General features: G+C 42.2%; 2 protein-coding genes across 3 annotated transcripts; both read right to left on the bottom strand.

The window, feature by feature from the left end:
• Positions 1–2,265: 2,265 nt before the first annotated feature.
• On the bottom strand, positions 2,266–3,967 carry LOC123950957 (gamma-crystallin D). Its single transcript, XM_046019479.1, has 3 exons — positions 3,959–3,967; positions 3,625–3,867; positions 2,266–2,538 (listed from the first exon to the last, which is right to left on the bottom strand). The coding sequence occupies exons 1-3, from the start codon at positions 3,965–3,967 to the stop codon at positions 2,266–2,268; spliced, it is 525 nt and encodes a 174-aa protein (XP_045875435.1).
• A 4,794-nt stretch (positions 3,968–8,761) lies between these two features.
• LOC123950927 (gamma-crystallin C) lies at positions 8,762–10,367 on the bottom strand. Of its 2 annotated transcripts, none has more exons than XM_046019429.1 (3): positions 10,359–10,367; positions 10,018–10,260; positions 8,762–9,034 (listed from the first exon to the last, which is right to left on the bottom strand). In XM_046019429.1, exons 1-3 carry the CDS (start codon positions 10,365–10,367, stop codon positions 8,762–8,764), a joined length of 525 nt encoding a protein of 174 aa, XP_045875385.1. The 2 variants fall into 2 exon arrangements, with proteins under 2 accessions (XP_045875385.1, XP_045875384.1); XM_046019428.1 differs by having other exon boundaries at positions 8,762–9,037.
• Positions 10,368–13,899: the final 3,532 nt, after the last annotated feature.

Below are 13,899 nucleotides of genomic sequence, written 5' to 3' on the forward strand. Positions count from 1 at the left end.
ACCAGCAGAGGGGAGCAGCAGGGGAAGAGGGAGAAGCGGGCTTCCCACTGAGCAGGGAGCTGATGAGGGACTTGATCCCAGGCCCCTGGGATCGTGACCTGAGCCGAAGGTAGACACTTAACTGACTGAGTCACCCGGGTGCCCCGAGTTGAGGCTGAATTTTGATTAAGGTTTGGAGGATGAGCTGCTCACTGGCGGAAGGAGGGAAGACCAATTCAGGCATGGAAATGACGTGAGCAAAGGCAAAGAGATGTGAAGATGCTGATGTGCTGGGAGGGCTCGGGTGGCTCAGGAGCGTCAGGTAATAGGAGAGGGAGTGCATGGGCTGAGGCTAGGTTCTTGTAAGAGGAGTTTTCCCTGTGGACAGTAGAGTAGTTTCAAAGCAGAGAAATGACTTGATCAGATCAGTCTTTGAAAATACACACCCTTCTTCTTTTCTGAAATTCTAGCAATGAGAGCACAAGACAGAACAGAAAGTGGAAGAACCAATGGAAGAGAATATATTGCCCTACTTCTCTATAGCCTTTTCTGTGTAGTGTGTTAACGGACCCACACACACACATACTATACGTGCAAGTACAAGGTTATGTAAGTGTGTTTAACTGTGTGTGGGAAGTGCATGTATAGAGAGAGAGAATGCAGCTTTGCGTTATCCTATTTATTTAACTCACTTCCTGCTTGGTTGTTTGCAGTGGCCTCCTGGTAAGAATCAGTAAGCTAGTACTGTCATTATTTGACAAGAATCTTCCTGATTCCACAATGGAAAACCAGTGATCTCTGAGCTGTGGTTCTGGCTTCTGATGCCACTTCTATTATTAATTGTTTGACATTAGAATTGGACTTCAGCTTACCTTACATAAAATGAGTTATCTAAGTTATAGATGATCTCCAGGTATAAAGTGTATTAAAAATCGTAAGACTTCATTGTTCTATAAAGTCTAACGTCCTTCCTTCCTCTTTTCCTCCTTTCCTCTTTCCCTTCTTCTCGTTTTTGTCCTGATTCTTTTTTTTTTTGCATTTTCCATTAAGAATTTCTTCGAATACAGTACTCAACAGTCACCTTAGAAAAAGTCATATATACTCGGTATTAGCTAGAAACGTGTTTTGAACTACAAATAACAGAATCTCCAATTACAGTGGCATAAATGAATTTGGGTTTATTTTACTCCCTTTATACCAAGTGTGAAAGTCAAACACTCCTGGCATTGCCCTTACTAGTGAATGTACCATCTGATCTGTTGTGGGCCTGACTAGAACAAAAAGGTGGAGGAAGGACAAATTAGTTTTTTGCTTAAGCTGAGACATCCATCTTCTCTTGCCCTCAGACACCAGTGCTCCTTTTTCAGGTCTTTGGACTCAGATTGAATTACGCCCCCAACTTTCTTGGATCTCTAGGTTATAGGTCATGGGACTTCTCAGACTCCGTTGATGAGGTAATAATTATAATAAATATCCTCACATTATCTATATGCATTCTATTGGTTCTGTTCTCTGGAGAGCCCTGATAGACATTGGTTTAGGGACTTGACCCCATCAAAGCCATCATTTCTGAAACTGTGGCATTTCCTAACTTTTCATCTCTTGGGTATAAAATGCCTGAAATAGGAGGGAATTGTGACACCAGGAGCCCCTACTCCCTTCCACCAGGAAGGTGAACGTTTTTCCAGAACCATCTTTTCTCTTTCTCTCTGCCCGCATTCCTCCAGTTAGGTTACCATGTCCAGAGAGTGTCATGGGACAGGCTCAGCATCAAGAGAGTTTGCTAAAGATTTGTCATCTCAACCTTTACATAACAGTTTAGGGGATTCGAAAACTTTCTAAAGCCCATGATGGTACCCAGCTTCAGAATCCTTGCTTTAAAAAGTGGGTCACATTATCTCTGAACCCTAGCTTTTTAGATCCTCCCTCTTCCGAGAAAAACTAAAATCTAAACAGATTTTTAATAATCTGGTTTGAAGCAGCAACGTGTTTAAAGACCAGAGAATCAAATGATATAATGTATTATAAAAGTATATAAAGTATAAAAAGTATGCCAAAACTGTAACATTCTCCTTAATACAAAGGCATGTTTTTATTGCGAGAGGTGTGTTTTATTTATTTGTATTGGATCACACATCTTGGTTTCCACTTGGGTTGTGTGTGTGTGTGTGTGTGTGTGTGTAATAGTAAGAGGAGGACGAAAGAAAAACACAAGCAAACCAATGCAAGGAACACACAGAAAATATTTTATTAGTTTCCAGATTGAGAAATGATGAGGAACTTATTTCAGTAGTAATCCATGACTCTCCTCAATGAGCCCACTCGGGCACTCGGGGCCCCCCAGTCGTGGTAGCGCCTATAGTCCCCCGGTCTCAGCAGGTACTGCCGTCCCTGGTAGTTGGGCAGCTCGTAGAGGACCCAGGAACCCTCCAGCACATTGAGGGAGTAAATCTCATTGAAGTGGAAGCGGTCTTGAAGAGAGGAGCAGTCCTCAGTGAACTCCATCATCTGGCCTCTGTAATCTTCCCTCTCGTAGAGTCTGATCCTGTGAGAGCCAGCCTGGCCCATCCAGAGATGGAAAGAGGAGGAAAGCAAGGCATGACGTGGTCGCAACACATACATGCAGTCCAGCTCAAGCTATTTTGAAATATAGGGTAAGTCTCAACTAATTCTCAATATTTACAAAGGCGGAGATTCACTACCCTTTCAAGACCATGAAGTATGACAGAAAGAATTAAGAAGGAAATTTCACTGTTTATATATATTTAAATATTTCTCAGGATGAAATACTAACCATGCTCAGTATACCATACCAGAGAGAAACTCAAACCTTGAACAGCGTATTACTGGTTTTGCCATTTTGAAGAGATATTTTTCATTTTTCAAGCATGTGTGTTTGAACAGTAAAGTGAGTTCATGAAATGAATGACCTTGCTTTTAGTTTAAGACAAATCTTGGAAAAAAATCACCAAGGACTTGGATATTTCTGTTTCTGTGGAAAGCAAAGTTAAACGTCCTAAGTCTCTCAGACAATAACGGATTCTCATTTAATAACTTAGGAATAGAATGAGGAAAAATGAGAAAGAAAAATCAGTAAGATCCAGGCCTAATTTTTCAAAAACCTTAGCATTTTAAAACACATATTTGAAATGTATGTGGGTACGTGCATAAAATTTCTCTGTGTTGCTCTCCATTGAGAGAAAGTCCTTTCATTTGTGTAGATGGGGTAAACCAAAATATGCAAGTGGCGAGCAAAAGAGAGAGAGAGGTCTTAAAAAAGTGGACCCTGCAAAAGTTTCCTTTTCAGCTCCTAGCTGCTCTGAACTACCCCCTATTCGCGCACATAATTATTCTTCTATGGGATATTAGTGGTTTTTCTACAACTCCACTGTAAGTGATTCTAAGACTGAAACTATAGGTCGTACATGCCCATGGCAGTCAACACGTTCTTACTAAATATTTGTGGATTAATAGGTTACCTGGGGTACCATTAACTGCTTTTATTTAGGGTCAACTACATGGAACTGATCTACCATAGCTTGTCTTGTGTCCAAACCCTCAATTATTCAGAATGATCACTACTCCATATGTTCAAGCGTTGCTTGAAACTCTCCATTCTGTGTCCTGATAGGGAGCTGGACTCACGTGTGGGATGAGGCGGCAGGAGCGGACCGAGTCGCTGAGGCCCATCCACTGCTGGTAGTCGGGGTAGTCCCCGCGCCGCAGGAAGTACTGGCAGCCCGCGTAGTTGGGCTGCTCATAGAGCATCCAGCAGCCGCTGTCCACGCGCACCGAGTTGCAGCGGCTGAAGTAGGGCTGCAGGTTGGAGTGGTCACTGCTGCATTCGTAGTGGCGGCCCTGGAAGCCCCGGTCCTCGTAGAAAGTGATCTGCAAGGCAAGGGAGGGAAAGGCTCAGTGGCCTGGCCTCAGGCCCCAGCGTGCTGGGCCCCCTCCCGGCCTGTGGCTGCTCTGGGCTCACCTTCCCCATGGCTGGTGATGGAGGTCAGTGATGGGCCGGCCTGGCGCGGGTCTATATAGCAGGAGGGCTGCTGCGTTGGCAGGAACAACACAAAAGGGGCCCGCGGGGTGAGGAGGGGATTTTCATGTGCTCTTTTTTCTCTTTGCTGTTCTAGTCCACGGGGCTCATTGTGGGTTTTGGTCCCATTCTCTCTGGAATATTCAGGTTACTATCACTGGCTGATGCTGTTGAGACAGTTTGGAAAAAAAAAAAAAAAAGGAACTTGGAACGTGGTTGATTTAATAATAGAAATAGAGCTTCAGCCATTTCATATATAGTCTACACTTTTATTTATATAGGTTGGGGGAAAACAAAAACATGTAAATGAGGGTGCAATAAAAAGGTAAAATATATAGTAAATATAAAATTAATCTATCAGAACTGTCAAGGAACATGTATGCCACAATGTTCAATGCTAATTGTTAATAGGAAGAAAATGACATTAATGGAATGTTGATAATTTCAACTTAGTCCTTTAAGAGAATTTTCTTATTAAAGAGTATAAGAAATTGGAATGTTTTATCAAGGGAATTCACAGAACTTCAAACTTGCAATATGGTAAAAACAAAAACAAAAACGGAAACCAACCAACCAACCAAACAAACAAAGAAATCCCAGCAAGCAAGAATATTCAGTAGTTGGTCTGAACTTGTTACAGTCTAAAAGTAGACTGAATTTGTTACAGTCTATAGAAGTAAACAGAGGATTAGCTGTTTCTTCTTGGCTAATTGTAATTCAAAAGGGAGAAGAGTTTTAAGAACTCTTTTTTTTTCTCAGAAAAAACTAAAAGGGAAATTTCTAATTTGGAGGAAATAAGAAAAAGTTAAAACACAAAAATCAATTACCTACCTCTCAGGTTATTATAAAATAAAACCAAATTCCTAAGAAACCCATTTTTTAGTAGGAATCTAGATACACTTTTTCCTCTGGGGAACAAGAGTACACAAAGCTTTGGACTCAAAAGAGATTCATTGCATGAACACAAAGAGGAGCTACGGCTAAAATGGTATGGGGAGAGGAAGGAATAAATCTGGAAGCTGAGACTCTAGGAAGACTTTAGAAAGTGTTTACTAGGCTGGAATGGAATAGTTTGATGGACTGGAAGGAGCACTGGCGTGGAAGATGATCTGTGCCTTTAGGTCATGTTCAAAGAATTATTCACAGTCCTGTGTTGTCTCATGGAAATACTTTGTCTTGACTTTGGGTCATAAGTCTTTGTAAGTTAGTATTTTTAAATAAAACCAACTACGTACATATGATGATTTCAGTTCTTGTTATCCATGATAGATAGACACATGTTTGCAAAATTACTTCTGCTAACAGAGTGGAAAGTAAGCTGCCAAAATCAAATGAATTAAAAAAAATCCTACATCATTTTAATTAACCATTTAAAAAATAATAATTAATAAAGTAAAAATTTTGGAATTGTCATTTTGCTCAGAGTTGTTTCTGTGGGGAGAGGGTTGATTGATAAAAACAGTAAAATATGAGAAAGAAGTGAGTGCAGTCACAGAGAAGATTTAGGGGAGCAGAGTGGGAATGGCTGTGGGTACCACCACCACCACAGCTGACGTGCAATTACAGATTTGGGGTACATCTGGAGAGCCAAAACTCAGGGACTCTGGGTTCTAAAAAGAGAAAAGGCTTTATTTCAGCTTGGGGAAAAGAAAAAAAGAAACAAACAAACCAAAAATATAAAGTTTTCATCGAGCTGAAAACTGAATGGCTTGGACCAAAATGTGGCTTGATTTTAATGCTTTACAGAAAATTCCATCGTTGACAAGTGTGTGTTCGACGAAAGACCCAAGTTGCACTTAGTTGCTAAGTGAACAGAATTTAAGACTTGAGAATGCTTTCACCTATAGCCCTGAAGCAGAGTTCTATACAAGCTGCCTGGAATGACTGATAGGGACCGTCTTTGGAAGGAGAATAAGAGGTAAGTGTGAGGCACCCTCATCCTGAGCTCTAGTCCAGCAGGGAACCTGCCACTCCTAAATATTCAGATGCCTGAAATATATTTCAAATAAAAGTGAAGACAAAAGACAGGAATTCAGGTTAGAGTTTTGCTGCATGAGGAGCCAAAGATTTCTGTAGTTGCTATAAATGTCGGTCTACAAAATGAGGTATATAAGAAATACCACTTCCTTATCTTCTAGAACTCAAAATATTTTATGAATAAGTCTTATTTCCGCTAGGATGGAGAGAAAATTTCACCGTAGTCATTGCTACATGCATCGTTTTGTCACCTCATGTTCCTGGGCTCCATGGCTGGGTTCTGTGGGCTTAACATGAGAGCAAGTCATTTCATGGGGGGAGAGGGTGCACTGGAAACTCCCGTGCTGTCTTCGGTGGTGACTCTCCCCAGCTTTGACACGAGCGTGGAAATAAGAACTGGCAGCCCCGAGGGCTGTGGAAGCAAGATGTATTTTATTTGACCGGCACAATGTTTAGATGTTCTCCATGATGCTGTGGGTTGGTTTGCACTTTCCGCAGCTCACATACTTTTCATCACTCCTTGTGGTCTTTAAAGAAGTTGTTTTGCTCATTTACATCATCTCTCTGGTCCCTGAAGGCATTGAGCTGCAACCTCAAATAAGCGTCTTCAAACTCTGCTCAGTTTTTGCCAAAAGAAAACACTGTACATCAGAGCAAATTCCCAAGCATTCTTCCTTGGTCTGAGCCATACTTTATTAGGAACTTGTGTATTTGGTGTTAAAATGTCCTTTTGTAAATGTCTCTTTTTTAATAAAATGATGTATAAATAGATGGTGCTTAGTTCTACAGTTTTGTTGTTTTCTCTTTAATCTTGAAAGTCCTTGCTTGGTGAAATAAAAATAGGCAATCCTATGCTGGTCTCTGTTTAAAGAAAACTGGTCTGGGAAATCCAAAATACTGAGAACCATATGATTTGATATCATGATTTAAATCATTTGGTATCATAAGAAATACATAAATAAATATCACTCCATTTGTTTCCCCCAGAAATTTGTCTTGGGATGACTTTTAAGTACTAAGTGAAAGTACTTGAGGGAAGTGTTTACATATGTATTATTTTGTACTTGAGAAGTACTTGACTTAAAAAAGTGACTACATGCTTACTGTTTAGTGTATGCATTTCATATTATTTCTGTGTAGGGCTCTGTGGTGGTGGGGACAATGCCTTTTATTTGTTTTGGTTGTTTTTTCATCCCCAATGCTACACATGACAGGCTCATTGTAGGTGCCTGGTAAATGGTAAAGATACTAACTCAAAGAAGTTAGGATCTTTGGTGGCTAACAATTGAGCAGAGTCTATTAAAATTAAAAATCTTTTGTGTTATCATTGGGCAGTCTCACTTCTAGGTCTCTATCCTCTAAAATTTATGGCATGTGTAGATAAAGGTATACAGACAATGATATTCTCTGCAGCCTTGTTTGTGAAAGGAGCATTGGACAAGCCCAATCACCAATGGGTAAATGCTAACATAATCTAGGGAAACTTCAAATAATGGAACACAATGCAGTCTATTAAAACAGAAGAAGGTGCTGACCTAGATCTATGTCCGTATCATTTTGTATGTTAAAAGCAAGTTGCAGACCAATATGTACAGTATGATTCTACATGCAAATAAGTAAGTAAATAAATAAAAGGAATGTTTCATGAGATATATAGAAGGAGAAAATTCAAGAATGGTGCCCACCAAGAGTAAAGAAGGGTTAACAATGAAGAGTGGGATCGGAAGGACCCTCTCCACTTCTTTCTTTATAGAATTTTAAAGTAGTAGGATTATAGGAGGCTTTTATTTTGGAGGAAAAATTTTAAAAATAAATTCTCTAATGATGAAAAGATTTTTAATCTTTTTTTTTAAACTTGCAGGACTTTGCTTGTGAGCAAGCAGATTTTGCTTTAGCTGAAGTCTATTTAAGGGCACCTGGGTGGCTCCATGGGTTAAGCATCTGTCTTCAGCTCAGGTCATGATCCCAGGGTCCTGGGATCGAACCCCATGTCGGACCCCCTGCCCAGTGTGGTGTCTGCTTCTCCTCTCCTTCTGCTGCTCCCCTCTGCTCACTCCCTCTCCTGCGTGCTCTCTCTCTCAAATACATACATAAATAAAATCTTTAAAAAATCAAAATGTATTTAAAATAGTAACCTCTATATCATTAATTTATTTGTATTATCTGCACTTCTTGGAGGGTTTGGCCCAGGGAATATACTGGTGCACTCAGGTCAGGAGGCATTTTCGAATAAGAGGGGAGATCTTCAACCGATCCAAAAGTATGGCAATGTCCAATGGCAGCCTGGCCTTAGTTACGTCATCCTGTGCTCCAAAGTAAACAATACTGCAATTCCTTATGTAGTCTCATCAGGCTTTTTGCCAGGTTGGCTTCTCTTCATTGCTTGTCTGTGACCCTCTATGGCTTCCAGTCACCTGCTGGGTCAGAAGGAAGCTCCTGGAATGCTGTTCCTCAGGGCCCTCCCCAGGACGCCTCCCTCCTCACCAGTCACCCTCTCCCATTTTGCTATGTTGACCTCCCTTTCTTTCTTACACAGGCTACCTCCTCTTTCTGCCCCTCCTTCTGAGCCTGTTTCAGACTCATTCTACCTTGCAGAGCTTCTAGAACTGACCCTTCCCTACTTAGTCGCTCCTCAGCCTTTAACGGGGGCATTTACAGGTGAATTAATTGGCACACAGTGAAAGAAAAACAGAAGTCAGCAATTGCCAACAATACAGACTAAATACTTTATTAGGTTCCAAATTGAGAAAATGGTAGTGCGAACCTATTTCAGTATAAATCCACCGCCCTCCGCAAAGAGCCTGCTTTAGCATCCATGGCCCCCCAGTCGTGGTAGCGCCTGTACTCTTGGGGTCTCAGGAGGTACTGCCGCCCCTGGTAGTTGGGCAGCTCGTAGAGGACCCAGCAGCCCTCCAGCACGTGGACGGAGCGGACCTCACTCAGGTGGAAGCGGTCCTGGATGCAGGAGCAGTCCTCGCTCAGCTCCGTCATGAGGCCTTTGTGGTCCTCTCTCTCATACAGCCGCAGCCTGTGGGAGCTTGCCTGCTCGGGCCACCGAGAGAAGGAGTGGAAGAAGCAACCAAACAAGTGAACTTGGTAGGTTGGGGCGCGGGATCGCCCATGTGAAAACCTGAGACTCTGACATTGCTGGGTATGTTGTGTGTGGAGCGGTGTTCTACTGGCATTGAATGCACATTTGCATTCTCATTTTGTATTTCACATAAGACATCTACATTGTAAGGGGTTCAAAGTCTGGGTTAGAGTCCATCAGGAATTCAACTATCTTGACTCCTCATTCCCTAATGTCCATTGATTCCTAGGTGATAAGTCAAACATATATTTTGGGCAAAAATGGAAAGTATTTTGACTAATATTCTTTTAATATGAGTATTATCTTTTTTTTAAAGAATAATAGGAGTGTTATCTCACAAATTTGTAACTAAAGTTGGACTTTTAAAATCACATAGTTCCATGAAAATTCGTTTAAATAGTCACTTGGAACCAGAATTCAACTGCTTTTCCAAATTAAGGGCAACTACCGCTTCCAAAGTTGGACACAAACTTTGAATAGCCTCTATTAACAATAGAGTTTCCATTTTTTACTAGTTTATTGTGGAGCCCATCTAAGTCGTTCATCACCAATTCTTTACTGTTAATTAAAGTTGCAATTTTACAAACTTAAGTTTTTAAAATGAATCTGTTCGTAATACAGCCTCCTTACGTCCACCCAGCTTCCCACAGGCAAGTTTTGTTCTGTATCCCACTGTGAGAGTACATTAGTTACAGACAACATTGTAATGGACATAATGGGAGCAAAAATTAACCGTAAAGCAGCCCCTTCCCGTCAGTGAATTCTTCTTGTATGCTCTGCCGCTTTTGCGCATTTCTCTATCTGGGCTTAGGCAGTAGCTAAAGCCCATGTTACCCCTTAAGTGCTTTTAATGGCAAAACCTCCCTCCCCCTCATTGCGTCAGTAATACAGTGAGGACCTGCAGGCACCGGGATTGAAAACAGGTGAGCCTCACCTGGGGGATGAGACAGCAGGAGCGGATGGAGTCGCTGAAGCCCAGCCACTGCTGGTAGTCGGGGTAGTCCCCGCGCCGCAGGAAGTACTGGTGGCCCTGGTAGTTGGGGCGCTCATAGAGCATCCAGCAGCCGCTGTCCACGCGGATGGAGTTGCAGCGGCTGAAGTAGGGCTGCAGGTTGGGGCAGTCGCTGCTGCACTCGTAGCAGCGGCCCTGGAAGCCGCGGTCCTCGTAGAAGGTGATCTGCAAAGGAAGAGTGAGTCCCAATTAAATCAGTGGCTCCCAAAGGATCTGGGGTAGACGCATTTCCCCCCCTTTTATTTAACTTGCATCCTGCTCACCTTCCCCATGGCTGGTTGACACAGATGTGCGAGTTCAGTGCGATGGGCCGGGAGCGCGCGGGTCTATATAGCAGGGCTGCTGCTGCGTTGGCAAGAACAACACAAAAGAGGCCCCCGGGGGCAAGTAAGGGGATTTTATGGATCCCTTTAACGTGCTTCATTCAGTGGAAATGCCTGTAGAGTTTGCCTTCATTCTCTGGTGTATTCCAACGCTGTTCTGGATATGTCCTACTTTAGTCCCTAGACTTGCTTTTATTTGCATTCTTAGTGTTTTTAAATTTATCAGCACATCAATCTGAACTTTTGACCTGAAATTCATGTCTCTACGGATATGACTCCATTATGCCCCATGTATTTTCTGGGGGGAAAAAAATCTATGCCTTTATGGATGTGCTCCGCAATTCCAGAGGCTGTCTGTGATGTAGAATTTCACAAACACTGACCAATTTTTCTTGGTGGCAGAGGTCACTGTAACTTCTTTCTTTCTTTTTTTTTTTAAAGATTTTATTATTTATTTATTTAGTTGACAGACAGAGATCACAAGTAGGCAGAGAGGCAGACAGAGAGAGAGAGCGGGAAAAGGCTCCCTGCTGAGCAGAGAGCCGGGTGTGAGGCTGGATCCCAGGACCCTGAGATCATGACCCAAGCTGAAAGCAGAGGCTTTAACCCACTGAGCCACCCAGGTGCCCCAATTCTTTTTTCTTTATATGATTTACCAGTCTAGTACAGGGCACAGATCTGGATTCTGATGTTTTGCTGGTTTTGACTGTGGTGACCCGATGCTTTAAGACATAGCTACTAGGGGCGCCTGGGTGGCTCAGTGGATTAAGCCGCTGCCTTCAGCTCAGGTCATGATCTCAGGGTCCTGGGATCGAGCCCCGCATCGGGCTCTCTGCTCCGCAGGGAGCCTGCTTCCTCCTCTCTCTCTGCCTACTTGTGATCTCTCTCTCTCTCTCTGTCAAATAAATGAATAAAATCTTAAAAAAAAAAAAAAAAGACATAGCTACTAACTCCTCCTTGGCTGGGTCTACTTCAGGTACTAGAAATCAGCCCCTGGAAGTCAGCTTGTGATAAGAACCAAGGGGAAGGTTTCCATGATCAGTAGGTCCCAAACTGAGAAGGGTATTGCTTTTTGGAGTGCTTCCCCTTTCCAGGGTTGGAGAGAGGTGGTAAAGCTTCGTAAACTCAGAATGTCCACTTAGTAGCCACATGAACATGGCAAAACACATAGCCTCTCAGAGTCTGAGTTATTACATAGTACTTATATCATGGGATATAGTAAGTTGAAAAAAAAAGAAGGGGGGGGAAGAGAGAGAGAAGTATTTGCATTCAGAAGCTGGCCTGGCTTTCAGAGCTAAGCCATGTTATTCCTCTGTTAGGCATAAACAGTTTCCCAGAATACCAGCTTCAGGAAAGGTTACTCTGAGACTCTGATGCAATGAGACAAAGTAAGGCCAATTCATAATTTTGTCTGAGCACAAGCAAAAACAAAGTCACTGCAGCACCCACACAATACCAAACACCCCCTCTCTCCGTCCTTATGATTAACTGCTCCTTTTTTTTTTTTTTTTATCAATTGCAGCTTTATCCTTCTAGGCTTCCCCCCACCCCGCTCCCCGCCATGAGTAGACTTATTGAGATATTCAATCATGCAATTACCCCCATGTTCTGACAACATCCAATTTAGAGTGAGCTTTTTTAGACTTTTCCCCAAGTCACCCAACCAAAGTGCAAATCCTATGATAATATCCTTTACTAATACCCTTTGCTGAGACACCGCATGCTTTCCCTGAACAGGTAATAAACCCAGCTTGTTCTGTGCCATGTGTTTGGGTGGTCTTTGGCTGAAGGACATTGACATGAGTCAGTGGGATTATGTGTATAATGTGTTTGGCACATACTTGGCACAAATAAGCCAAGTATGTGCCAATAAGGCTGACTTCAGCCTGTTTATCTCCAAACACAGTCAATCCTCTCAAAGATGCCTGAAAAATTTCTCTGCTATGAAGCCATTTTTTAGTTAAAAAAAGTAGATGTGGAGGATACTTTAGACGTCATCTAGTGGCTTTCAAACTAGTGTGCAGAAAGAATCACCTGTGCTTGTTAAAACTGCCAATTGGTCCTATCCTCTCCCAGGATTTTGTATCTTTAGATGTGGCAAAGACTCCAGTAATCTTTACTTCCAAATAGCACCAGATCATTCTTGGATCAAACTTTAAAGAACACTGTTCTGGTTTATTCTTTTTTTTACCTTTTAGTACGAAAAACATGGTGTAGCCATCCCCAGCCAATGTTTTATTAGCACATATACATTATTTTCCTTAAACATGTAGGCAGAAGGCTCTCTGTTTTGTTCTACAAAGTTTTATATGCACACAATGAGAGAATCAAAGCAGAAATACCAGTACTTAAATGATAGTGATGATTAGACAGGAAAAGAGGGGAAGATCTCAGAAAATGCTGAGTGCTAAACTTCAGTCTTGGGGTTTTTGTTTGTTTGTTTTTTGTTTTCTGGATCTTTCTCTTTCTCTCCCGGGACTCCTGCCTTCCCTTCCTTTACCTCTCCAATTTCCCCTCCCCATCACCTGGCCCTGCAGCTGCCTTTCTTGGACTCTCATCATATCTCAGCTGGACTGTCAAGTCTCCCAACTCTGTCCAGTCTTGCCTTCTTCAAAACTGCATTCTGCCAGCATGCCTGGGGGATCAGAATCAGAACACCTCAAGTCATGTCACTGCTCTTGCCTGAATGTTTGTGTCCCCTCCAAATGCATATGTTGGAACCCTCATCCCCTCTGTGGTGATGTCTGGAGATGGGGCCTTGAGAGATAACTAGGTCTCGAGGGTGGAGGCATCATGATAAGATTAGTGTTCTTAGATGCTAGAAAGATGGGAAAGAGCTTGCTTCCTCTCTCTGGATCTACTACGACCCTATCTCCGACTTCCCAACCTCCAGAACTGTGGGAAAGAAATGTATGTTAAGTCATTCAGTCCCTGTGTTTTTGTTGTAGAGCCTGAACTAAGGCGGCCGCTCACCTGCTTGAAATGCTTCACTGGCTCGCATTGTCTCTAGCATCGCGTACTGGTTCCTTAGCATGGCACCGTTGACCTGAAATCCTCTGTCTCCAGACTTCCTGATGGGTCACACTGGATAACTTGTTTCCCAATGCACAATGTTATTTTCACATTTCTCATTCACCCCCACCCCTGTTTTGCTGAGATATAATTGAAATATTACATTGTGTAAGTTTAAGGTATACAACATATAGATTTGATACATTTATATATTGCAAAGTGATTAGCACCATAGTGTAAGCTAATAACTGCTTCACCTCCCATAATTAATATTTGTGTGTGCATGTGTGTAAACATTTAAGATCTACTCTCTTAGCAAATTTCAAGTATATAATACAGTATTACTAACCATAACCACTATGCTGTACATTAGATGCCCAGATCCTATTCATCTTATAGCTGGAAGTTTATGCTAACCTTCTCTTGTTTTTAAATATACTGATCCTTCTCACTGAGATATCAGTTCTGC

The sequence above is a fragment of the Meles meles genome, chromosome 9 (assembly GCF_922984935.1).
Source record: "Meles meles chromosome 9, mMelMel3.1 paternal haplotype, whole genome shotgun sequence".
Classification (NCBI taxonomy): domain Eukaryota; kingdom Metazoa; phylum Chordata; class Mammalia; order Carnivora; family Mustelidae; genus Meles; species Meles meles.